Below are 26,075 nucleotides of genomic sequence, written 5' to 3'. Positions count from 1 at the left end.
ACACCAATTTTCTGTGTCACCCCATTCTTCCTTATATAGCTTTGTGCTGAGGAGAGACTATTGTACTAGACCTGGACTAGCCACACAAAGCTGTTGAAAACAGGCCACAAGATATATGACGCCAGGGTAAAAGCTTCAGGTTTTTCAGCTGAAACAAACACTAAGTCTGTTGGAATAATAAAGTCGTAGCCAGGTGCCTAAATACTGTCAAGCAAGACATGGACTACACTGGGGAGGACATTTCATAGTTCAAGAGACTTTATTTCAATGTTAGCAGCCACAGAACTTCAGCTTTCATGCAAAAATCATACACAGGAGTGTGGTTCCACTGATCTGACTAAGGAAACAGCAAATTTATTCAATGTAAGAGTCCCACAGGAAGCCTACATATTTTACAGTGTGTTGGAGAACATATTACACTACACTACAATATGTTCCAAGCAGTTATTTCTTAAAGTTAAAAGATTCAGAAAGAAATCCACAGCATATAACCTACATAAATGTGGATTGCTTCTCTAAAACATCTAGAGATTATGTAGTTCACAAATTGTTAGGGTTATTAGAGGGAACATAGTTGTTGTTTTTGCATTGCTTACTTCTAAACCTTTACTGTATGTAAGTGTTTTTGTGTTGCTATAGAATGAACACAAATTTTCTACTGAGCACACAACACTTTTTTTATAGCCCTTCTGACTTGACTACAGGGGAAATGAATCTATGGACTGATAGTAAATTGCTGAATAAAAACCCCACAAAAATGCACTTCTCCCCAAACATTTAATAATAATTCCAAATTCAGTTAATTCAGATCTATTTACATCACTCAAGGAAGCAGGATGAAATTAACACTGAACAGAGAACTATACTCTTAGTATGCACGCAGCTGCTCTCACCTGCAGTGCACAGCCTCGAGCGACAGCTTCATCGGCATTCAATGTTGTACTAACTTCTTTACCAAAGAATTTACTGACACGCTCTTTTACAGCAGGTATTCTTGTAGTCCCTCCTACTATTTCTACTGCATAGATATCCTCCTTCTTTAACTCTGTAAAGATAGATAGGAACTTGAGACATTCCAAGCCTATATTCAGTTTGCTTCAGCAGAAGCCCAGGCACTTCAAGGAGCTTTAGGAGAACATTTTTGAAAACACTGCAGTCAAAGATGAGACACATTGGGAAAAAAACACAACCTAATGCACAATTTCTCTAGAGTCGTAATAGAAAGAAAGCACCTGTGACGCCTCCCTATTAAATTTGCAGAGCTAGGTATTGTATCATATAGGTTTCATCTGCACTGTAGTTTGACACCACTTTAACTGTCATGACTCAATGCTATGGTATTCTGGGATTTGTAGTTTTGTGAGATATTTAGCCTTCTCTGTCAGAAAGCTCTGGCACCACAACAAACTACAATTCCCACAATTCTATAGCACCGAGCCATGGCGCATAAAGCGGTGTCAAACTGCATTATTTTTACAGTACAGATTAGACTGTGATGGTACAGTCATACTGCACCTGCTCACTGGCATAGTAAAATGTACATTCACACAAAATGAGTAGCACGTTTTAAAGCAGACTTCATTGTTAGGAAACTGTCAGACACATACTGTTAAAACAGTATGAAGGATATAAAGTATCTTTTAAAAGATATTTTATTTAACACACAACTATGTTTTAATGACACTACAACTGTGACAGGATACAATCCTGGTCTGGCAGATTTAATACATCCAAAAATAGCAATGACATTTAGTGTTTCAGTTCCTTTACCACATTGTTTAATCATTGTATAATTTTACACAAAGGGAATACATATGTTCCAAGTACCAAGATAAACTTACTAGCTTGTTCCAGTACACTGCGAAGTGGTGGTTCTACTCTAGCCAAAAGATCTTCACACATCTCTAAGAATTTACTCCTGTGGGTATACAGAAATATGAAATAATATTTTATCGCAAAGTGAAAATAGAACAGCAATTGTAATGCAGACTCTTAACCCTCCCCTCCCTAGCTTGGCAAAATTTGTAGCTATTTTTAATAGGGTTTTGTCACATCTATATTTAAAAAGCAGCAGAGTTAGTATTTTGTAATGCCATATTCTTCACTACATTTTGTTTATGCTTAGATAAAATGTCATCAGTCTCAACTGCTAACAATCTCAACACCCTGCCTTGATTACTTTTTTTGTGCAAGTGTGTTGCACAAACTGTTTGTACTGCCTCACAACAAAATAAGCTTAAGTTCTTCTGCCACTCTTTTCCAAAATATTTATTATGGTATTACCATAGTCTGTCAATCAATTTGTATTTTTTCTCCAGGAAGTTTCCCGCATCGCCTAGATTATTGGACACAACACTCCTCTTGACTATCATTTCACACAGTTTCAGGTTTCAGCTATAACTCTGTAAACAGGCTGGACAGTTGTGGCAGCAATTGTCATGGAAATCCTACATATTCATCCATCATGTAAATAAATAAGTTTCTGGTAAGCACTTATTGCCATTACCTAAAATTCATAATTTGGAGGGTATTTTATTGGTTAAAGGAATCCAAGAACTGAATTAGTGATACACCCAAGCTTCTCGTTATTAACAGAAAATAATTCTGACCACAATGGAACCAGCTTTTCTACCCTGTCCGTTGGCCTTTGCCCTTATAGTCCTTGATTCAAGTTGAATTACAGCAGAGATACTAAATACATTTGTATCCAATAAAAGATATGAACTGGGTGAAGTACTCACCTGAGATGGCATAAACAAACAGGGTCCAGACAATTTATATTCGGAGATTAAACAATGAAAAAAATCAGTGAAAATACCTGTTCATAGTCCCAGAGACATCAATATCATTCATGAAACATTCTATGTTCATTGGCAAATCAGAGGCATTTGCACTCATCAGCTTCTTCAGTTTCTCACATTCCTGAGACAATCTCAACAGTGCACGAATTTTGGACTTTATGTCTAGTTTGTATTTCTTCCCAAACTCTTCACAAAAATAATTTACTAGGACTTCATCAAATTTCCTGCCACCAAGTACTGTATCAAATGCTGTTGCAAGAACCTTTGCAAAGAAAAGTAATAAAACACCTTTTAACCAGAGCTTTTCATAGCATTCCATGCCACTAATAATCTGTTTAACTCAAACTAAAGGTATTTAATCCAGTGAGATATTCAAGCTTCTGGATAACAAACTATCAGAACTTTGTGCATAGCAAAGGTACACATTTCAGTAAACAATAATAATCAGTAATATGGTATAATAAAATAAAATGGCTATCTGAAGAATGCAAACAACATGCTGCTATGTATGATCATGGAAGAGAAGGACTGACAAGAAATTTAACGTAGAGCAGAAATCTTCAGGCGTCCAGGGAAATGGAGCAACTTTGAAGGAGCTAGTTTTGTTCTTCCCTCACCTTCTTCAGTATGGAAAACAAGAAGTACAAACTGTATTTAGCCAGCAGTTTGAGAGCAAGTGAGGTGGAAGCAAAGCCAACACCATGAGCAAAGAACTGGCTGCAAAACCTCTAGCTGGAGCTTTAGCCAAAGTGGTAGCACCCTGAAAATCATGGGCAATCGTCTCACCAACTGATGTAATTTTGAAAATGGGGCCCACCATCTAAAGCCAGTTTCGTATATGATGAACATATCTACAGTTACCATTCACATTGGTAGTTTCTAGCCATCTTTTCAAAAGATCTGGCAAATTTGCGTCCCTTCACTGAAATAAGTGATGGAAATTGTACATCCCATAAACCAATGTTTCAATCAGTGTGGGTTCCTGCTGATAACCTTCTATATTTGATCTACTGTATTACTAAGTTGTGCTTTCAATGGTATGTAATAGTTGCCTACACTTGTCTGCTTCAGTATGCAAAGGATCCTTACAACTTTTTTAATGCAAGTGTATTTGGCATTTGAGTATAACAACACAACATAAGAGTGAGACATTACTTATTCTGTTAGTCATTCATGGTTCAAATACTAGCCAAATATTGTATTTTAGTTTCATAACACTGCCTTTTTAAAAAGCCGTGTTCTATGACAGCCTATGCAACACTACTGAAGATAAGCAGAGCTATACACCCTGATACATATAATAAATACAACAATAGTCTTGGATTGGCTTCATCTATGGCAGTAAGTGATATATAGCAGAGATGGGCAAAGCATAGCCCCCTCAACTTTTTTTTGGCAGTCCTGATCCTGTCCTTAATGCCTTTGAATCATGTCTGACTTATGACCCTAAGGTGAACCTATACTGGGGTTTTCTTGGCAAGATTTGTTCTGATGGGACTTGCCTTTTTCTGAGTCTGGAAGAATAGCAGATTTCCACAGATGAGTGGGGATTCAAATCCCCGGTCTACAGTCATAATCCAACACTCAAATCACTACACCACACTAGCTCTTGCACTGCCTCTGGACTTTAGAAACTGTCTCTCTTGCAAACTGCAGTGTCTTTTTGCCCCTTCCATACTGTTTAACATTTTAAAAAGCCAGTTTTTCAAAATATGAAGTGTTACAGCCATTCTGTTTTGTTTTTTTTCATTTTCTGACAGTCAATGCAGCCATCTAGAGTTCTATGAATAGGAAATTGTCCCCAAGATGGAACAATGTTGGCCACATCTACAGAAAAATAGGCAAAGATTTTGCATAGGTTTCCTGCAAGTAGAGACATACTCAAAAGAGAGAAGACCAATATAGGTTGTGTTTCCATTATCTGGAATTCTGAAATACTCCAGAAACTAAAACTTTTTTCATGGGTGGTTGAGATAGTGATATCTTTGCTTTCTGATAGTTCAATGTAGACAAACTTTGTTTCATGTATAAAATTATTTTAAAAATATTGTGCATATGAAACATACATGAAAATATTATGCAAATATTCTAAAATCCAAAATCCAGAACAGTTCTGGTTCCAAGTATTTCAGACAAGAGAGACTTAACGTCTAGCTATCCAACTTGCCCTATATCTGTTTAGTTGCCCACTTCTTTGTTTTCTCAATGGACATACCCCTGAAAGCTATCAGCTCTACCTTTGAGAGCTGTATTTCTAAAAAACGAAGATGGAAAAGTCAAAGACCTGTTATAATTTATCACCACCATCATCTTTATAAACTTTTCCCTTGAAGACTAGTTACAAATTAAAATGATTACAAAAACATACAAAAAGTCAACATGAAAGCATTATTTAATTAAACTATTATTTAAAATAAAAACGTAGCATAATACTTGCCTTCAATTTTCCCTTGTTGAATGCACATACTGAAACTTGATAAGCTGAATGCCCTATGTCAACAAACACCACATTTCGTGGTTTTTCCTCCAGTGTGGGTAGATCTTGTTTATAGATCCCATATGCCAGAGCAACTAAAGAGAAAGTTTGGACAACTGTAAGTAAAACTGTATTTCTTATTTGGCTAAGCATACAACTTATAAAAAGGTTTCTTTGCTATGTAATTACAGCTATTTAACAGAAATGCACATGCTCACCTATATTAGAAATGCAAGTCATTAAACACTAACTGTTACAATAACCTTATTAGGTGCTTTCTCATGTAAAGGAATAAAACACCAATTTTTAAAACCTTAATAATTATAATTTTAAAAAATCTTAATAATCCATATCAGACTGATAGTGACACTATCTGCTTTGTACAATTCAAATTAAATTTCCCCTTTGCTCAGATCCTGATGGTAAAGATACCTATGAAGGGACATGTTTTAGAAGACTGTATATTTGAGGCATCCATATAACTAGTTCAGCCAAGCACAGCCATTATGCATTGTCTCTCCTGACCTGACTGTACTGACAGCCCCCTGACACCCCAATTTTTCTAGTGAGATAAAATGTGTGTGTGTGTGGGGGGGGGGGGTTGAATTTTTTTAGGGATTTTCTTCAAAACTGAGCTTCACTGTTATGTTAAGTAATTAGGTAATGCATATTCATGCATAAGCCAGAGGAAAGTCAAAAATTTTGTTTTAAAATTGTATCCAGACACATCTTTATATCCTAACAGCTGACAAATCACATAAGAATCTGAACGATGTAAGGTTTATGGAAAGAAATGCCACATCTTCCATTTTCTGCAAGTAGCTAGGTACCTGCAGTAGTTTCATTAATTAACCGTAAGCAGTTGAGTCCAGCAATCTGTGTAGCATCCATCACAGATCTCCGCTCTGCATCTGTATAGAAACAAGGAACCTAAAGACAGACAAAATAGTATTTTGAATTTTACTCCAATTTTAGAGTATTCTTCAGCAAGTCAGACTAGGAAAAGCTAGTTAAATGCAAGTTATCTTATTGAAATGACTTCTGAATATTAACGATTTGAAACTTAAGAGCTAATATACGTGTTCATTGCAAGAAGATGCAAACATTGTAATTATACGCCCGTCTATAAGTCGAAAATGTTAAGCCCAGAAATGTGCTCCAAAATCTTAGGTAGACATATATACGGGTCAATACGGTAATACTGCTCCATGAGCCTTGGGAAAGCTGTGGAGAAGGGAGGGAGGAGAGAGAGAGGACAGAAATCAGTGGCCTGTGCCCCCTTTTTTGCAATCCAGCAGCCTTGAGGAAAGTTGTGAGGAAGGGAGGGAAATCGGAGGCCTGTGTCCCCCTTTTTTGCAACCCATCAGCCTTGAGGAAAGTTGTGGGAAAAGAAGGGAAACTGGAGGTTTGTGTCCACATTTTGCATGTCCAGTATGTGACCCTTGGGAGAGGACCAGAGAGGGAGAAGGAGAGAGCGAAGTGTTTCCCCCCCTCTGTTTAGATCCTTTGTTACATGCCCCTGAGTTTGATCCTTGACTTATCCACGGGTCATATCAAAATCCATTATTTTGCCCCCAAAACTTGCCCTTGACTTATACATGCGGTTGACTTACACACGAGTATAAACTGTAGAGTTCCATTTCTAGAACAGTAACTACTGAAACTGGAATTCTAAAAAAGAGGCCCAATTATTTGGGCTGGATTTGATATTTGATATGATATTTGATATATTTGATGTTTTTAATTTGTTGCCTGCTTATTTTATCTAATTCCATCTTGTATTATTATCTATTGTTTTATATGTATTTTGTAGAATGTATGCCATTAGCAGGTTTCATTTTTATCGATTTTATTGTTTGTATGTACAGTGCTGTGTAAATCTACAGCGCTACATAAAGTACAATAATAATAATGACTTGGCAAACCAGAAAAGGTTGGCACCTACCCTATAATATGCCTCTGAAACAGAACTGCCCCTGATCCCCAATTCACATACAAGCTTGGAATAGGGGTAGAGACTGGAAGCCTCCAGTCCCAATCAGCTTTGAGCTGGAAAAGCTAAGCCATTTTGCTTTCATTCTGGTCACCTAGCTCTCAGAAAGTTAAAGAGCCAATTTGCAGAAGACAGCAGATGTCACCCTTGCAGCTGAGGGACAGGTGGCACAAGCAGGATTTTACTCTGCTGGCTGAGTATCCTGAGGGCCTGGCAAGCACAAAACCAACCCAACATGCCTCCACCTGACAGGCGTATTGGTCGTGGATGCAGAGCTTTCTTTCTCTCCTCCTTCCCAAGTGCTCAGAGCACTTGGGAAATGAGAGAATAAGAACAAATCCCAGCCTCTCTTCAATTTCAGTGCCGGAGAGGTGGTAAACGTCTGTTTTTCTCACCCAGATACATCTATCACTCCTTCTCTCCCCCCACTATTAGAAAGAAGCTTGGAAGTCAGCATGCTTGGTAGAGAATGGCTGAGCTCTCCTCTCCTTAAGTGAAACATGGAATCTCAAATCCTAAGTAATCCAGTGCAGTACGACTAAGTTCTCATGACTAACTTTCAGTGTACACAAATACAATATACCCCCTTTCCTCCACTCCCTTCTCTTATGTGTTTTATCTTTTTTTGGACTATAAGCCTGATGGCACTGCCTGTCTCTCTCTCCTTTTTTAATTTTGATGCGAGACACTCCGGGAGACAATTGTGTGAAACACATGCTAAAAATACATCTGGTAATAATGTTTGTAGTTCCTTTAGCATCCCCAAGAGCTCTAGTATATATTTAACTGTCCCCACAGACCAGTAGTAACCCTTTAATTCCTATCTTTCCTTTTCCTACTACTACACTACTGTGCAGCTTTACTGCAGCCATTCTGTCCAGCATAAGTGGCACTGTCACATATTACCAATGATTCATTAATCAAAAGCAGCCACACCCTCATAAGACAAACAGAACTTTATACATATATTACAAGTGTTTACTTACAGACACAACACAATCAACCATAGGCTTTTTAAGTGCATTCTCTGCTGTTTCTTTTAGTTTAGTGAGGAGCATTCCTGTCATCTGTTCTATGGTAAAACTTCGTTCTTCTTCCATATACATTACCTTAGCAAAAACGCAGAACAAAACATACATTTTAAAGTTGTAATCTTCCACAAAGCCCAAAACAGTCTTTTACCAATGCTAAAAATCAAGGGTATATAGAAGTCTCTTTCCATTTCATAAATTAGTATCAGAACAGCAACCTTAAAAGGACACATACATTTGTATTTGAGAGATACAAATCTATTACACATACTTTTTGCTTCAAAAAACAGAAAGAAAGGGAAAGGAAAGAAAGATCTCATGCAAATCTGGGGCAGAATCAAAGAAAACCTTCTGTTCAGGTTGAAACCTGAAAGGCTGCATTAAAATTAAGTAAACCACATTCCTTATTATTTCACTAGTTTCCCTCTACTCCATCTTTGTCAAACTGTCTAAACTGAACTGCATTTTACAGGCAAGCACCAGCATATGTATATTTGTTCCCCTACAGACACACTCACCTTGATGCCAACTGAATGTGATGGTAGCTGGACAAGTTCATAAGCAAGTTTTGCTTTTTCATCTTGAACAAAGGGATCTGAAAACGCACGACCGTGAAATCTTTTAAAACCTTGCACTGCATTCTTCGCATTTGAAATTACCTAAAAGAGAAGAGAATTCACTGTCATGCAGCAAGAAAATATGTGTCCTAATATGACGCAGAACAGATTTTAATTATTCTGCCTGATTCACACATTTGGTGATTTTGTTCTTTCATGTTCTGCATGGTAAATGTACTTTTAATGTTCAAGTACATACACAATAGAGTAAGCTTCACAGTCACATGGATGTAGCATATAAAAGACATTACTTGTAAAATATGTTATCCTGTACCGTAACCTTTAACCTAACAACTGACTCTTCAGGAACTTTACACAACCTTCTAACAATTACATCAGAATGGATTTAGCTTACCTGCACAAACTCTTTATTGCAAAACAGAACAAGAGCACAGGATTGACCATTATACTCACAGCTCTAGCTGAAAGAACACTTCCACCACTCGCTACGGCACAATCCTTTATAAGACAGTCATTATAAGCACTAGCTGTCAAAGGGAACTTCAAAGTCTCACAATAGCCCTGGTCCCTAGAATTAGTACAATTGTGCACTAGCAAAAAATAGCAGTGGCACCTAATATTCCTCCATAGCATGCAGTACAGTAACTATAGTCAAAGACACTTGCAAGTCAGAGCAAGATCTCAGGTTACAAAGATAAACATTATAGGCAAGTGAGTCAAAGACACACCCTAGAAAACTTTAACTAGAGGTTCTGGACACGTTATTTGTTTGCATGGACCCTAGCCTTCAAAAACCAAAAATTTTATTAATAAACCACTATCCTAATGAGGAATCAATTCACTCTTATTAAACTTGTGTCATAAAAGTTATGATACTTTAAAAATTAAAAGAAATTTCTCTTTGTTCAAACCAAACATCTAACTGAATGGATTTAACAGCTTGATGGGCGAAGAATATGACACTCTAATTCATTTACCAGTAAGTGCAATACCCCTGTATCAGTGCTCTCAAATTATGAAATAAAAGACAGAGTTGGTAGCACTTGGTATCCACAAACTCCATCCTTACTCTCTCTAATTTTAAGAGAAATTGAACCCTCTGTAGTTTTCTGAAACAGGAGCTTAAAGCACTGTCATATAAGATTACGTGGAGTACAGGAGTTCAGCAATGTCTTTCTTTAATTCAAATGCTATCTTGTAATGAGGAGCAAATACTAAATAAATAACATTGGCCGGAAACAGATGGCACTTTGTGGCATGGCAGCGGCGATTCTAGGGTAGGGACCAACCGCATGGTCCCTAACCCTAGAACGTCAGGGCAACGGCTTCATGGCGGCCTCTCGTCCACATGGGGGCTGCCATGATGACGATGTGGCGCAGTGTCCTCGCAGCCACGCAGAAAAGAGCTGCATTTTGCAGCTCCTTCCTAGAGTGGATCATTCCAGCGGCAATCACACAACCACGGGAACAATCCTGAAGAGAAAGGGGCCAGCACTTTCTCCTCTTTGGGGCCGGGGTGTCTGGGGGCATGAAGCCCCAAGGATACCCCTTTTCCAGGCTGCTTCTCCATGGCTCAAAAGAACACCAGATTGGGGCTGCATTTTGCTGCTTCTCCATGGCTCAAAAAAACACCGGATTGAGGCCACAGGGCTGCCGGTGAGGCTGCCCTGGCCCCAATTCAGCATGAAAGGGGGCAGCTCCAGGACGCCCCTTTGGGGCTCGTTTGCACAGCCCCATTGTTACTTAAATATGAATACTAGTATTTATACTATAATAATTAAGACAGGCTAAAAGTATATGACTCATCCATCTTTTATCAGTTCATCAGCGCACAGGATTTTTCCCCCTCATTTGAATTCCACAATATATTTCCATTCACTCATCCATTTTGGACACTTTGACAGGACAAAGATATATAATCACAAACAGAATTTGGGATAACTCTAAAAATGAATCAAGTCTGTGCCTAACATATTTTAGCAATATTGTGATTACATAAACCATTCTTGAGTACACACAATACTTACTTGACTTTTAGCTGCTGCTCCAATTGAACGATTCTTAGGTCCAAAGGCTATGCATGACCTAGAATGAGAAGAAAATATGCAGTTCAAGATACAGGTTGAAACATGTCTGTTTATCTAAATATAAGAATAAAGCAATGAATAAACTTACGTTATGTGAACCTTAATAATAAAGTTCTAATCAAATGAATTTATAAGAAGTCATCATATTGGTAATCTGAAATTGCCCTCAACAAATAACTGCCCTTATTACATTTGCAGATGACACTAAATTAGGAGGGGTTGCTAATACCCCCAAGGATAGGATAGGAATTCAAAATGACCTTATTAGATTAGAAAGCTGGGACAAAATGAACAAAAATGAATTTCAACAGGGAGAAATGGAAGATATAGGCTGGATAATACCTGGTTCGACAATAGTATATGCGAAAGGGATCTAGGAGTCCCAGTGGATGATAGACTGAACGTGAGTTAACAGTATGATGCAGCAGCTAAAAAGGCCAATGCAATTCTAGGCTGCATCAATAGAAGTATACATTTGTCCCTCCATACTTGCAGCTTTGCCTTTGTGGATTTGATTATTCAGAGATATTATTAATATGTTCTCTCTAGAAATATCTATGTCCTCCACACAACTCTATGGTCAATGTCTGGCAGATGTTGACTGCAGAATTTCACTGGAGGACCTAGAGATTGCTAGAGATGTGTTATCTCAGGTGAGAACATAGTGTTTTTGTTATCTGCGGTTTTTCCACATTCGCGGAGGTCCTGTGCCCCTAACCCCAGCAAATGTGGAGGAACAAGCATAATGTCTAGAGTAAGGGAAGTAATAGTGCCACTTTATCCTGCTTTGGTCAGGCCTCACCTGGAATATTGTGTCCAGTTCTGGACACAATTCAAAAAGCATGTGTACAAGCTGGAAAATGTCCAGCAGAGTGACCAAAATGGTGATGCCTTATGAAAAGCAGCTTAGGGAGCTGGTTATGTTTAGCCTGCAAAAAGAAGGTTAAGGGGTCACATGATAGTTATGTTTAAATTGTATTTTCTTAAAAAAACTGCAAGCCTCTTTGAGTTCCAGCTTTGGGGGAAAACATGGGATATAAATTGTGTGTATTCCTGCATGGCGAGTGTGAACTGGATTGTCCTTGTGGTCTCTTTCAACTCTGTGATTCTATGATTCTAAAATATTTGCTTCTGCAGAACACTGTGTTGCACTGCATTGTGTTGATCAATCTTATAACTGAAAATGAAAAGACTATAGGTAAGATCAATCGAAGTAACCCTCCTAAGTTTTTCTTATAACAATACTTCCTGTTTTGACATTTGTATGTTCACTGTTAATAAAATATAAGTATTCATTACCTCAGTGATTTGGATCCTAAATTGTTTTGTCTGTGCAGTGGTAGGAAATTTTATAAAAAACCTTCTTAAAAGTCCTCCAACATCCCAAAGCAGATTTTGATAGCATGTGGGAGGCTGCATTAGGTTTTTTGGACCTGGTTTTTTGCTCTGGGCAAGATGACAGTGATCTGGGTGTGGAGGAATTCTCTACAGTTCCATTGTCATGGACTGATAACTACTTGGTAGGGTTTATACACACTAGGACACAGTGAGTATGGGATGGAAGGGGGGGGGTTAAGATGTCACCAGTTTCCTGTTGTCTTGGCAGGTGATTCTGTTGAAGCCCTGGCTGGTCTCTGTAATAGGAAAATGACCAGGGTAGTTGACACAATTACCCTGAAGCATCCCCTCCCATGAAGTGGAGCCAAACAAGCCCTCTGGTTCACTAGGGAGCTGGCGGTGATGGAACAAGTGGGATGGAGACTAGAGCGACAATGGCAGAAGACTCAGAAGTATGGGCTAGAGCCCATTGGAAGGTCTCTGCCATAGTGATTGTGGCAACGAAGAAATTATACTTCTCTGCCACCACTGCATCTGCAGAGTGTTGTCCAGCAGAGCTGTCTTGAGTGATCAGGGGCCTTTTACACTCTCGTCCACAAGAAGGAAATAAAGACCACTCAACAGCTCACGGTAAAGAATTTGCAAGACACTTTGTAGACAAAATCATTCGGACACAGATCCAGTGGATGTAATCTTGTTACTTACATGTCCTGTATTATTGAATACATTTCAGTTTGTGCAGCTTGAGGATGTGGACATGATCCTTGCCTTTCCTGGCTCCTGAAAGCAGCTATAGGGGAACTGGCCAAGTGGCTAAGGGGAGTGGTGAAAGCGTCACTGCAGTAAGAGAGGTTCCCATCCTGCCTAAAGGAGGCTTTGGTGAGGCCGTTATTGAAAAAGTCCTCCCTGGATCCCACCATTCTGGATAGCTATTGGCCTATCTTTTAACATTCCATTCTTGGGCAAGATTCTGGAGCAAGGGGTGGGCTCCCAGCTCAAAGGATTTCTGGATGAAATTGATTGTCTATATTCATTTTAGTCTGGTTTCAGGCCTGGATATGGGGCAGAGACAGCTTTGGTCGCCTTGGTGGATAACCTATGCGGGCAACTGGACAGGAGGAGTGTGTATCTGTTGATCTTGCTAGACCTCTCAGCACCTTTTGATACCATTGATCATGGTATCCTTCTCTCTGAGATGGGACTTAGGGGCACCTCTATACTGTCTTTCTTGGAGGGACAAACTCAGAAGGTGCAGTTGTGGGGCTCTCGTGTGACTTCTTGGCTGTTGGCCTTTGGGGTCTCTCAGGGTTCTGTCCTGTCCCCCATATTATTTAACATCTATATGAAACTGCTGGGGAAAGTCATCTGGAGTTTTGCAGCATGGTGTCACCTGTATGTGAGTGATACCCAACTTCATCTCTCCTTTCCATTTGATTCCAAGGAAGCTGTCTCTGTACTGAACCTGTGTCTCCTGTGCCCATTGGATGCAGGCAAAGAAACTGAAATTCAATCCAGACAAGACAGAGGTGCTCCTGGTCAGGCATAAGGCAGATCAGGGAATAGGGACTTTGTCTGTGCTGGATGGGGTTACATTCCCCCTGAAATCTCAGGTTTGCAGCTTGGATGTTCTCCTGCATTCAACTCTGAGCCTGGATGCCCAGGTTTCATCAGTGGCAAGAAGTGCATTTTCACAGTTAAAATCTGTGCGCCAGCTGCGTCCATTTCATGAAAAGCCAGATCTGGCTATGGCGATACGTGCCTTGATTACTGTATATACTTGACTATAATTCGACTTCAAGGGTAAGTCGAGGGCAGGTTTTGGGGCCAAAAAAATAGATTTTGATATGACCCATGGATAGGTCAAGCGTAAAATTTAGGGGCATGTAATGAAGGCTGTAAAGGACAAAGCAAAGGAAAACAATGCCAACAAATTTACAAAATTCCAGCAGGCCTAATTACTTAAGCTCATACTGAAGGCTGGATGGATGAGAGTAGAAGGGTGTCAGTGCTTCCAGGGCAGATTAAACTCTACCCTTTCACCAGGGGATGGTTTTTTAAAGTGCAATAACTACACTGACCCATGGATAAGTCACCTCAGGTTTTTTGGATCAATTTTTTAACCTAAATTTCTAGACTTATACATGAGTATATACAGTATATCCCATTTGGACTACTGTAATGCACTCTACCTGGAGCTGCATTTGGAAACTGTTCAGAAACTTTGGTGGGTCCAGAATGTTGCAGCCAGAATGCTGACAGGGATCATTTATAGGGAGCCTATAAATCCCTTGAAACAGCTTCACTGGCTGCTGGCGCATTTCCAGGCACAATTCAAAGTGCTGGTTGTGACCTACACAACTTACTGATTCAGATTACCTGAAGAACTATATCTTCCCATATGAACCCGCCAGAACACTAATATCTTTAGGGGAAGGCTTTCTCTCTGTCCCACCACCATCACAAGCTTGCTTGGTGAGGACATGAGAGAGAGAGTCTTCTTAGTGGCTGCTCCTATGCTCTATCCTTCCACAGGAGGCTGGGCTGACCTCCACCCCGCTCTCCTTTTGTCAGCAGGAAGATATGTTTTTATTCAAGCAGGCTTTTAATATATAATCATATCAGAGAGCCTTTTATATGGGGGTGCTTTAGTTATATTTTTAACTTTTGTTTATTTCAATGTAATTTTATATTGTTTAAGATGATTTTGACAGTTTTAAATGTTATTGTAATTTTTTAAAATATGTTTTTATCTGTGAGTCACCTTGGGCTCCTTCTGGGAGAAAGGCGGTATACAAATGAAATAAACAAATAAAATTATCTGAGCTCCAAGAAAGGAAAGAGAACCCCCCCAGAACATGCCAATCAAGCAAATCCAAAGCATACTCTAAAAGCTTGGCTAAATGGGGTGGGTGGGTTTCTGTGAAAAAGATGAAGGAGATCTAGGTTAAGCTTGTTTAGTACCCTGGATGCAGCATGTCAAGATGAAAAGGAGATCTAGGTTGAACTGGTTCTCTACACAGAGTTCCCTATCTATATCTTTGGTTTCTAATCTGTACTAATGCTAATATTGGCTCACTGATTAGTAGGGACAGAAAAACCATGTCACACTTAAAGACCATGGATTGGATGAATAACTGTTTCTTCTAGGTAAACAGTACACCAACCTTCTACATAAGCCACAAAATTCACCAGCATGCAATTTTTTTATTTCTTCTTAGGAAGGCAGCAGCCTGCACTCCCACGCTGGCTGTAAGAAGTTACGTTACAACCTGCCCATTCAAGCTCTTTCCTCCCTTTCTTTTGACCATCTTCTACCGAGAAAGTTGGCAAAGGAGGGATAGAGAAATCAGTACCTCCTTTGCCGGCCAGTTGAACCTTTATGTTGGCTGCAGAGAAAGTACTCTTACCACTTGGGGCCATCAATACAACTGAGTGGCAGCAAAGAAGCAGCAGGCCATCCTCATTCATCAGGCAACCGACCCATAAACTTGCCTGGAATCTCTTGTGGCCTTGAGCTTGTACTGCTGAACACAAGCCTGTAGGATTCTCAAGGCGCCCTACTATGACATAGTGCTGTATTCATAACAGGTCTTTACTCCAGTTTCGTAGGCCAACTAGTCCAATTTTATATGCAAAAGCCAACATCCGGTTAGTTACCTACATTGTTATAAGCCATTTTTTCAACCTTAGAATTGTTTCCTATTCACATTTATTATTGTGGTACCATTGTTGTGACAGTAAATATCTCACGAACCCACCTTAAAATCCAGTCAGTTGCACAGAGAGATAAAATTGTGCAGTGCTGGCAAACAGGATGATAAAAGATGACACATCCAACTCCCTCCCTACCAGCCAGCAGTGATGCACCAACAAGTTGCAACAGGACACTACGGGAATCCCTGCTTCTGGTCAGAACACCACCACTCGCTTTCAGGAGGGGGCTGGAAACATCATTCTTCAGGGTTCTGCTTCTCAGCACCACAGAACTCCATCCCTCAACAACACAGCCGCAGAGTCATGGTTTGTTGGCCAAACAATCTAGAAGAGAAGTTTAGGTACATGCTATCTTGGTCAACATACTAACAAATGGTATGAGCCAAACCTTAGCAGTACTGACATAGAGTCCTGTGCCTAGGCCTACCTCCAGCTGGTGGCTATAAGATCCCTTTATGCTGGCCTAAACCCATCAATTAAGAAATGAGTCATGTCCTAATAAATTTAGTGGAAGCTCTATTTTTAGTAAATATGATTAGGATCATGCTGAAAAACTGAAGGTTAAATCCAACTGAAATGAACTGGCCTTGTTAGTCAACACTTATGTACATCCCATTGATTTCAATGGGACTATTTCATTTGTGACTATTTAGCCTTGAAATGTTGGGAATATCTACTTGCTAAAATGTCTTAGTGAAAGGAGAAGCCTATTTTTGGTAAACAGACATAAGTTAAGCCACAAATTTAAAGTAAGGACCACTACAAGAACACAAAACACTGTGAGGGGATTTGTACATTTATTTTGATTTTTGTCACTGCCAAGCTACTGGAAAAATGCGCAACATAATTTGAGATGTATTGGTTGAATAGAATGCATATACTTCTTTGTTAGAGCTAGTAAAGATAGTGCTGACGATTCTCTGCCGTAACCCTGACAGATTTACTAGTATATGGTACAGCCTTAATCCCAGAGTGTGCTGCACTACCCATTTAGACAATGGAGAATATGATGTTGACACAGTGGAACAAACCCCTGATTACTTGAACAGTGTGTTGAGAAGGTTACAATACATCACAAAAGCAACCCAGATTTAAAAACTGCACCAAAGCAGTCAGAAAGCAGTACTGACAGATGAGATGGAGAAAGGGATGAATGGAGTTGTTTGTGAGATATAACATTATGGGATGTAATATTACTGTTAAGTGTAAAGCAGATACCAACAAATTTCTTCTTTCTCTAGAGATGTGAGATGATGGAATCCTCTCCACTATGTACCAGAAGTATAAAGCCAGATAGAAAGAGAAGCAAAGATACAACTCCATTTGGTAAATAAACATAATGGCCAGAATCTTGTATTAGTCTGATACTGCATACGTAACTAAGTACGTTCTCCACCCCCCAAACCTGTAGGAAATGTTTAACTATGTTCTGATCATTGCAGCATGGTTGTCCTTCTCCCCATAAAGCTGATGCCCAGGGAAGTAGGTTCAGGGTGAGTTATAATCACAGCAATAGTGTTAAAATTGTGACTATGTAGTGATTGTGAACATCCAACAGCTTGCTAAATTTACTTATCTAATTTTTTCAGATTCACAATCACTACACCTAGTCTCAATTTTGACAGTATTGCCATGTTAATAACTCATCCCCAAATCTACTTTACTGGGCACCAACAGCATGGGGAGAAAGAGGCCCATTCTGCCAACAGACCAAGGGTCACGCCAGGAAAAATTACTTAGGTCCGGTATAGACTAGCAGCTTGCGCTGACCTGGGGCCAATTTTAGGGTTTGGGAGAGTGGAGCGTCCACATGCTCCCCAGCCCTGCAGCGCTGTCCAGATGCCATCTTGGTGCACCCATGTTCAGATGGCATGCACAATGATGACATGCCTCGTGCGCCACATCCAAATGGCACGGCGCACAAGGGATGTCACTGCGCCGCACTAGGAGCCAATGGTGCCTCTGTAGCAGCACACAAAGGAGCCACGTTTCACGGCACCTTTTTTGGAGAGGATCATTGCTGCGCCATGCAGTTGCCGTGGGAACAATGCAGGGGAGAAAAGAGGCGGCCACTGGCCACTCCTTTCTCCTCATCGGTACAGTCCCTTAGTAAGGTATACTAAGTAGCTGATACAGGATCTGTCAACCTTCTGGCGAAGAAGTGCTTCCAAGTGGAACAGAAGAGGTCTGTATGATATGGAAGGAAATGGGTTTTTTTGTTTGTTTTTAGACTAATGATGTGCCACAAATAACACAGGTACGTATGTTCAAGACAACAAAAGTCTTAGAGACAATAGCTCTATGGAAACCTTTAAAAGAATACAGCTCGTTTGGGACAGACCCAATTCTTCATAGAATTTCAGCATCTGAAGGAATCTTATGGGTCATCAAATTCAAACCTCTTCCAATGGAGAAAATGCACACCTAAAGCATCCTTGACAAATGGCCATCCAGCCTCTGCTTAAAAATCTGTAGTGAAGGAATGTCCACCAATTTTTGAGACAATCTGTTGTGCTTTTAAATAGCTGTTACCATCAGGCAATTCTTACTCATCTTTAAATGAGATTTCATTTTCTGTCATTTGAATCTGTTGGTTTGGTTCCTTGTCTTCTAGAACAGCAGAAAACAATGCTGCCCCCATCTCCCATGTGATAGACTTTCAGTAGTTTAAGATAGCTATCACATCACCTTTCTGTTGTCTTTCCTCCAGACTAAACATACTCAACTCCCTCAGCAATTTTTCACAGGGCTCAGGTTCTATATTCTTCATTATCTTTGCCTCCTTTCTCTGGACAAGTTACAGCCTGCCCATATCTTTCTTAAACTGTGCTGCCCAGAACTGGACAAAGTACTCCGGTTGAGACCTGGCCAGAGAGCAGATGGAACAGACCACAAAAGCAATTCTCAAATTCAAATTGTGTCAAAACGGATGGAGAGCAGTATTCATGGAGAAAATAGGGAGCAGGATGAAAAAATAATAGTACTATAACTTCCCTTGATCTGGACACTATACTTCTGCTGACGCAACCTAGAACTGTAATAATGTTTTGTTTTTTGGCCACTGCTGTCTTACACTATTACATCATGTTTAGCTTGTAGCCTACTATGACCCCTAGACAATTTCTGTACCTATTGCTGGCAAATCAAATGCCATTCATTCTATTTTAGCACATCTTGATTTTTTTCCTGCCTAAACACATACTTCTGCTTAAATCTGTTTTGGTCAAGGTTTCCAATCTCTCAAGGTCATCTTCAATCTTATTTTTGTCTTCTGGGTATTAGCTATGCATTGGATAGATGTTATTTGCACATGTGAGGAGCACCCTTTCCACTCCATTAAAGTCATTTATAAAGATGTTGACAACATCAGGCCAAGGATGGAGCCCTACTTGTCAGTTCTTTCTAGTATGGTGGAGAACCAGGTATGGTTTCTCAACCAGCTACATAGCCACTAACAATAATGTCATCTGAGGAGAAGTGCAAAGAAGAGAACTGGGTGCGGGGGGGGGGGTCTTCCTTGGGTTAGTAAGTACTAGACTGACTAGCAACTTGCACATGTACTACACTGCTGAGTGTTTTACCTTGGAAACTACTGGAGGAATGCCTTTCGTACAGTCTTCATCTGCCCACAACTAAATAACTATGATGTAAGTGGAGATTTAAGGGCATCCTAAAGGCACCAGATCCTATCTGAGCTTGGAAGTTAAGCAGGGTCAACCCTGGTTAGTATTTGGATGGAAGATTCCCAATGAATATCAGGTGCTATCGGCTATATTTTAGAGGAAGGAGCTGGCAAACCACCTCTGGGTATTCTTTGCTTAAGTAAACCCTATGGAATTCATGGGGTTGCCAAGAGTCAACAGGCAACTTTTGTCTCAAAGTAATTGTATTCGATGCCACTGACGAATAAGCCTTGTTGAAATAGTGCACAACTTTGTTTTAATACTGCTGCAGTGCTTCTTAAGGTATCTTATGTGGTGGACCAGCAATCTTTCCCCTAATGTACCAGGGATCAGTTCCACATTTGTGACATATTACTGTCACACTTTCAATAAACCAGCATTATCCATGGTTCATCAGTCTGAATAGTACCATTCTAGATTACCAATTTTATAAGAGTTGCATTTCAATTGTATTAATTTTTACAAGAATCATTTTTTAAAAATTAAAATTTCTTTAGGTGTTTATGGAGTCCAGTGTCTGTGAGTTAGTACTTCTAGTCAGTTTGCATTGTAAAGAGAAAGGTCCGCAACTACTCATGAGAAAAACCGAACTTTTTCAGCGTTGATAAGATGACAAACATTTCTACACTTGTAACCAACACTATCATGCTATCATTTGGTTGGTAACAGCACATGAAAACATGTAGCTATCACTACTACTACTATTTAATGTCAGCCACAATAAATGGATGCATAAACATCATGAGCATCTTCTATGGTTATAATAGTTGCCTACAATCCCTGCTGCATAGTAAAATAGGCCAAACTTTACACAAAATAGACATAAATCATATATCAGATATGGAAACACTACAAAAACCAGTGAGAGTGCTTCAATCACCTTAAGAACCTTAAAGTGGCTATTCAGACAAACTGCAACATAACATCATCAAACAATTACTCGACTCTTTATTTTCTGTGGTTTGAATGGGGGGTATCATATAAACATATACAGTGCGCCCATGTTATACGCAGGCGCACATTACACGGACTTGAGCATATGCACTCAAGCCGCGGGGAGGCACGTCCCATTCAAATGAATGGGGTGCGCGCCCATGGCACCACGCGTGCTCCTGCGCCGCTGCACATGAGCCCCGTTCATTTTCCAGCATACGCGGAATTAGCCTTACGTGGGGGGTCCGGAACGGATCCCCCGCATAAGGCAAGGGCCCACTGTATTAACCAGCTTACCAATGCAACAATGCCTGTTATCGTCCAACATTTTGTGAGTGACAATTGTTAAGTATCACTACTAGCATTTCTGTATTCCCATTTTCTCTGACCTCACTGTTTACAATCGTCCACCCACTCAAGTTTGCCCATGTACAGGTATATCTCAATTATCAGAGTAGATGTATTTCTGGGCATTATTTCTGTAACAGAAAATTTGGTACCAGAGGCAGAAATAAGATAGGAAAAATGGGGACACTACAAAAAAGAGCAGTGCAACATGTTTCAGTAACCTTTTTATCCAAAACTAACAATATGCACATGTGAAATGAAACAACAGGGTCAGGTCATTAGTAAACATTTTTTAAATCTTCTAGAGATCACTTAAAAGCTTCTTCCCAATTGCACCCTATGTTTTTTTTCCCCTTTTCGTATATTTTCATTTCGGTGGACATACTTCTAAATCTGTATTTTTTTTAACATGCTGGGGGATCTGATGTGGCAGGTTTATCTGCTTTCTCTTTTTATCTCCTTTTTTGCTGTTCAAGCATGCTCAGTAAGGGATTCTGCAGGCCGCTGCTGTTTACTTTACCTGTTGCAGGCAGGCATACATAGCTACTGTACAGCAAGATCAGCTAGAGCAGAATCTCATCCTTTCCTGTCTTAAGCATTATTGTGTGGTTTACTGCAGACACCCTGCTGCGATCCAGTGTTAAAGTCTATGTTCCTCCCAATGCCCATGCTGTAAAAAAAATCCAACAACAGAGGACACTGTTGCATATTGGTACAGTGTGACACAGTGGTTTGAATGTCGGACTGCAACTCTGGAGGCCAGGGTTTGATTCCCGGCTTGGCCATGAAACCCTACTTGGTGACTCTGGGCAAGTCAGATACTCTCAGCCTCAGAGGAAGGCAATGACAACCTTCCTCTGAATAAATCTTGTAAGTTGGAAATGGCTTGAAGGCACACAACAACAACACAGAACAAGAAGGAAAAGAGGAAGCCGTGTGGGTTTACAAAGACTTTGCAAAAAGGGGCATCTTTGGCTGCATCTGCATTGCAGAAATATGCTATGTGACACCACATTAACAGCTGTGCCTCAATCCTATGGAATTCTGGGAGCTGTAGTTCTGTGAGACATTTACCATTCTGTCAGAGACCTCTGGTGCAACAACGAACTATAATTCCCAGAATTCCACAGCATTCAGCCATGCCAATTAAAATGGTGTCAAACTGGATTATATCTGCAGTGTGGGTGCAGTCACAGTCAGAAGATTTGTTAGCAGAAGTATGTCTGTATATTAAAGTAGCCGATATACACTTGCCAAATTAAGATAAGGCTTCCTGCATAGGACAAAGTGGTCACTGTGTAGGAAAGTTGGTTGTCATGTGCCCCCAAGTCATTTTTAACTGATGGCAACCTTAAGGCAAACCTATGGCGGGGTTTTCTTGGCATGTTTCTTCAGAGGGGGTCTGCCATTACCTCCCTCTGAGGCTGAGAGAGTGTGACTTGCCCAAAGTCACCCAGTGGGCTTCCATGTAACAAATCTGTTGATATTTAAGGAATGGCAGGGCTTGCTTATTGCCCAAGCTAACACAGCTACCCTTTCTGCAGGGTGAGCAAAGGTTATAACCAAGAAAGGAGGACTGGGAACCATCCAACTCTTGAAAACACAGGGCATTACAAAAGGAAAGCTTAAAAGCTGGTAAAGATAGACTAGCATCTGTATTCCAGTCACAGACCAGCACAGTACTCTAACGTAAATATAAAAGCAGAGAGGAAGCTGGAATGGAGGGCGTTTTCAGGAAGGGGGAGTGAGTGGCCACATCCCCCAAACAACAAATGCCTTTGCACCACTCTCTCTTCGTCTAACTGGAGGCCTTCCTTGGAGGTCTTTAGGCGGAGGCCGGGCGGCCATCTGTCACAAGGGGTGCTCTGACTGAGAGTTCCTGCATGGCAGAAGGGGGCTGGACTGGCTGGCCCTTGTGTCTCTCCTCCGACTGACTCTATGATTCTGACTCCTCCGCATTCCTCCCGGATCGCAGAGCAGGCGCTTCTGCCTCCAATCGCTCCTCCCTCCCTCGCTCCCTCGCTCGGCCCCAAGGCGCCTGCTTTCCCTGGGATCCGTTCACCATCTTTTTCCTGGGTGTGTTCTTCGCACGTGGGTCAGGCGAGGAAAGCAGGGCCTGCTTCCTTCCCTTTGGCGCAGTGAACTCGCTCGCCCTCAGCGCTGCTTCTCTCTCTCTCTCTCTCTCTCACACACATATGCTCCCTCGGCCCCCTTTTCATCCCCTCCGAAGGGCCCGGCAAGGAAAGCCCAGGGAGGCCGCCAGGAGTCCGGAAGGGCTTGAAGGCTCAGGCTCCCATCCTTCCGGAGACGTCCCCGCCCGGCTTCTCCTCGGGGGCAGTTAGCTGACACACTCTGCGAGCCGCTCCGAGGCTGCTTGGCGGCAGAGGAACGGCGCTGCCATTGCGACTGAAGGCGGCGGCGCCGCAAGTCTGGAGGGAAGGGGCCCGTCTTCCTAGCTGCGCCTCAACGCTCCCAATAAGAATACCTACTACTACTACTGCTATGATCACTAGGCTGTCTCTCTCGCCTCTCCTCCAGGCGGGGCACATATATCTATATATGATAGTAATAAATATTATTATGACGTCTTTCTTTGTGTGTGTGTGTGTGTATATATATATATATATAATAGCAGTAAATATTGTTATGTTTTTTCAGTTTGTGTATATATATATATATATATATATATATGAGATATAATAATAATAATAACAACTATGATGATGATTAGGGCGTCCTCCCTGCCTCTCCTCCAGGCGGGGCGCAGAATACAATACAAACACCTTACTATTATTATTATTATTACTACTGTTGCTGCTGCTGATTCCTCCTCCGCCGCCGCCGCCGGGCTCTCCCCAGCCTCTCCCCCTCAGGGCTCCCCATTGTTCCTCCCTGGCCTCCCTCCTTCCCTCCACTCACGGGGTGCTGCGGTCGCTGTACTCGTTGGCGATGGTCTCGATGCCCCCCGCCCGGGCCACCGCCACATAGCAGCTCTGGAAGCCCAGGTCGATGCCCACCACCGACATCCTGGCAGAGAGGCGGCCTCCTCCGTCGAAGCCGGGCCTGAGGGAGACGAAGCGAGGGGAGGCCTGAAGGGGGAATGGAGCTGGGGAGGAGGGCCTATACAGGGCCGGCCGGCGGCCTGGCAAAGAGGGGCACGGGAAGCAGACAGAGCAGAGAAGCCCTCCTCCTCCGCCGCCGCGTCGTTGAGTGGCAGCGAGCGACCGCCTCGGCTCTGTTTAAATGGGCAGCGGCGCGCGACTTGGGTCGCCTCCTCGCGAGACGGAAGGCGCGTGCGCGTGTCTGTGAAGGAAGGGGGCGGGAGGAAGGAAGGAACAGGGAGGAAGTAAGGGAGAGAGAGGGAGGGTGAAGAAGCAGCGCAGATCTCGAAAGATCCTGTCCCGTCAAGAAGAAAGGAAGCTGGGCAGGGGGGAAAGATCTCGCGAGATTGCAGGGGAGAGAGAAGGCTGACTTCAAATGCAGCCACTGCGCATGCTCGGTTGGGGGGGAGTAATATGATTGACAGGTGGAGGGTTAGAAGGTGTCACTCTACATATATGCCGGCAGGGGGCGGGGCGTAGAGAGAGAGAGAGAAAGAGAGAGGGGGGGCGCAGGCGCAGACCTGAGCGCCTACCTAACCTTTCTCTCTTCTCTACATAAGCCCCGCCCTCTGCCGGCATATGTATATAGAGAGAGCGACACATTCCAACCCTCCACCTGTCAATCATCTCATTTTTCTCTCTTCCCCCCCAGCCAAGCATGCGCACTGGTGCTTTTAAAGTCAGCCCTCTCTCGGGATCGACACTCCTTCCCTCCATGGCATGCTTTTCACTCACTGTGTGCGGCTGTAGTTCCTGAGAGGGCTGACTTCAAAAGCAACCAGTGCGCATGCTCGGCGGGGGGGGGGATGAGATGATTGACAGGCAGAGGATTGTTGGAACGTGCTGCTAAAGCCCTGAGCTCCTCCCCCCGAAAGTGAGCAATGTTTTCCTCAGTCCCTCAGCAGCAGCAGCAGCAGCAGCAGCGCCTGAGGAGAGTGGGCGCCTTCTCCCCTGATTACACTATTCTCACGATTTATGGCTTTTATTAATAACAACAAATGTCCACAGCTACACCAACTACATTATATATGTTGACACATGTCAGCTTGCTTCTGAAATAATAGGTGTTCATCTTCTTTGTCTATTAACCATTTATACACTGTAGAAATAATGCAGTTTGACACCGCTCCTAACCGCCATGCCTCCATCCTACAGAGCCCTGGGATTTGTAGCTTCGTGAGGCACCCGACTCGAAAGCAGCTAACAATGAGGCAGAGAAGGCTAAAGGACTTGTAAAACTACAAATACAAGCATCCGCATCATCCATCATCATCATATATTTACAGTATATGGTGCCATCGACATACATGGCACTTTACAACAGAATAAAACAGGTCGATAAGATGGAGGATTCAGTGGGATGGAGCTACAGCACTTAAAGTGGTATCAAACTGCATTGTTTCTACGGTGTAGCTGCACCCCCTCCTCCCAACTTCAGGAGGCAAAACAAAAAGACCAGCCAGAATCAGTGTTCTCAGAATAGGTGTTCTGGGCATATATATACTGAGACACAGTGTTTTCCTCACTACTGCTGAACTGTCAGAAGTCATCTTTGGCATATGGTTTAGTGTTTATTCTAGACTGGAAAAAGACTGTCTGAGCAGCTTACAAAAAGCAATGCACCTTTTAAAGGAATCTGGAATACTTGTTTATCGTTCAGCAACAAAAAGCTTCCAAAGCAGTAAACCTGTTTTACAGAAACTTAGGTTCCTCTCTTGTATTTGTTGTTACTAAAATCTCCCATCTTAAAACATCTTTAAAAACTACACTGAGGTAATTTCTGAACATACTATAAAGAGCACAGTAGACTTAGCAACAACAGCAAGGTGTCATTGTTAAGAAATTCCATTAAAACCTGGTAAGGGATGAGCAGATTCCCATTTTAAATCCTATTTCTGCACAGGATGCCTCCTGTGTGTTAAACTCCACAGTTAAAGTGGGATACAATTAGGTTGTTAGCTTGCCAAAGAACATTACTAGAGCAATCCTTTG

The 26,075-nt window shown here is 41.6% G+C and overlaps 1 protein-coding gene across 2 annotated transcripts in view; it reads right to left on the bottom strand.

Moving 5' to 3' along the window:
* HSPA4 (heat shock protein family A (Hsp70) member 4) overlaps nt 1-24,396 on the bottom strand; it is a 33,833-nt gene extending 9,437 nt beyond the window's left edge. The window contains exons 1-9 of one of the 2 annotated variants that reach the window (XM_089531019.1): nt 23,902-24,396; nt 10,907-10,964; nt 8,820-8,960; nt 8,257-8,379; nt 6,108-6,207; nt 5,239-5,372; nt 2,819-3,063; nt 1,842-1,918; nt 894-1,045 (exon numbers count right to left, since the gene is read on the bottom strand). In XM_089531019.1, the coding sequence (XP_089387145.1) occupies nt 894-1,045; nt 1,842-1,918; nt 2,819-3,063; nt 5,239-5,372; nt 6,108-6,207; nt 8,257-8,379; nt 8,820-8,960; nt 10,907-10,964; nt 23,902-24,008 (1,137 nt within the window). In that variant the 5' untranslated portion in view covers nt 24,009-24,396. The remainder of the gene's footprint in view (nt 1-893; nt 1,046-1,841; nt 1,919-2,818; nt 3,064-5,238; nt 5,373-6,107; nt 6,208-8,256; nt 8,380-8,819; nt 8,961-10,906; nt 10,965-23,901) is intronic. The other variant, XM_089531028.1, reaches the window with a different exon arrangement.
* Nucleotides 24,397-26,075: the final 1,679 nt, after the last annotated feature.

This window comes from Sceloporus occidentalis, unplaced genomic scaffold (genome assembly GCF_023333645.1).
Source record: "Sceloporus occidentalis isolate IW3139 unplaced genomic scaffold, rSceOcc1.0.p SCAF_1, whole genome shotgun sequence".
Lineage (NCBI taxonomy): Eukaryota > Metazoa > Chordata > Lepidosauria > Squamata > Phrynosomatidae > Sceloporus > Sceloporus occidentalis.
This window is presented reverse-complemented; position numbering and strand designations above follow the sequence as displayed.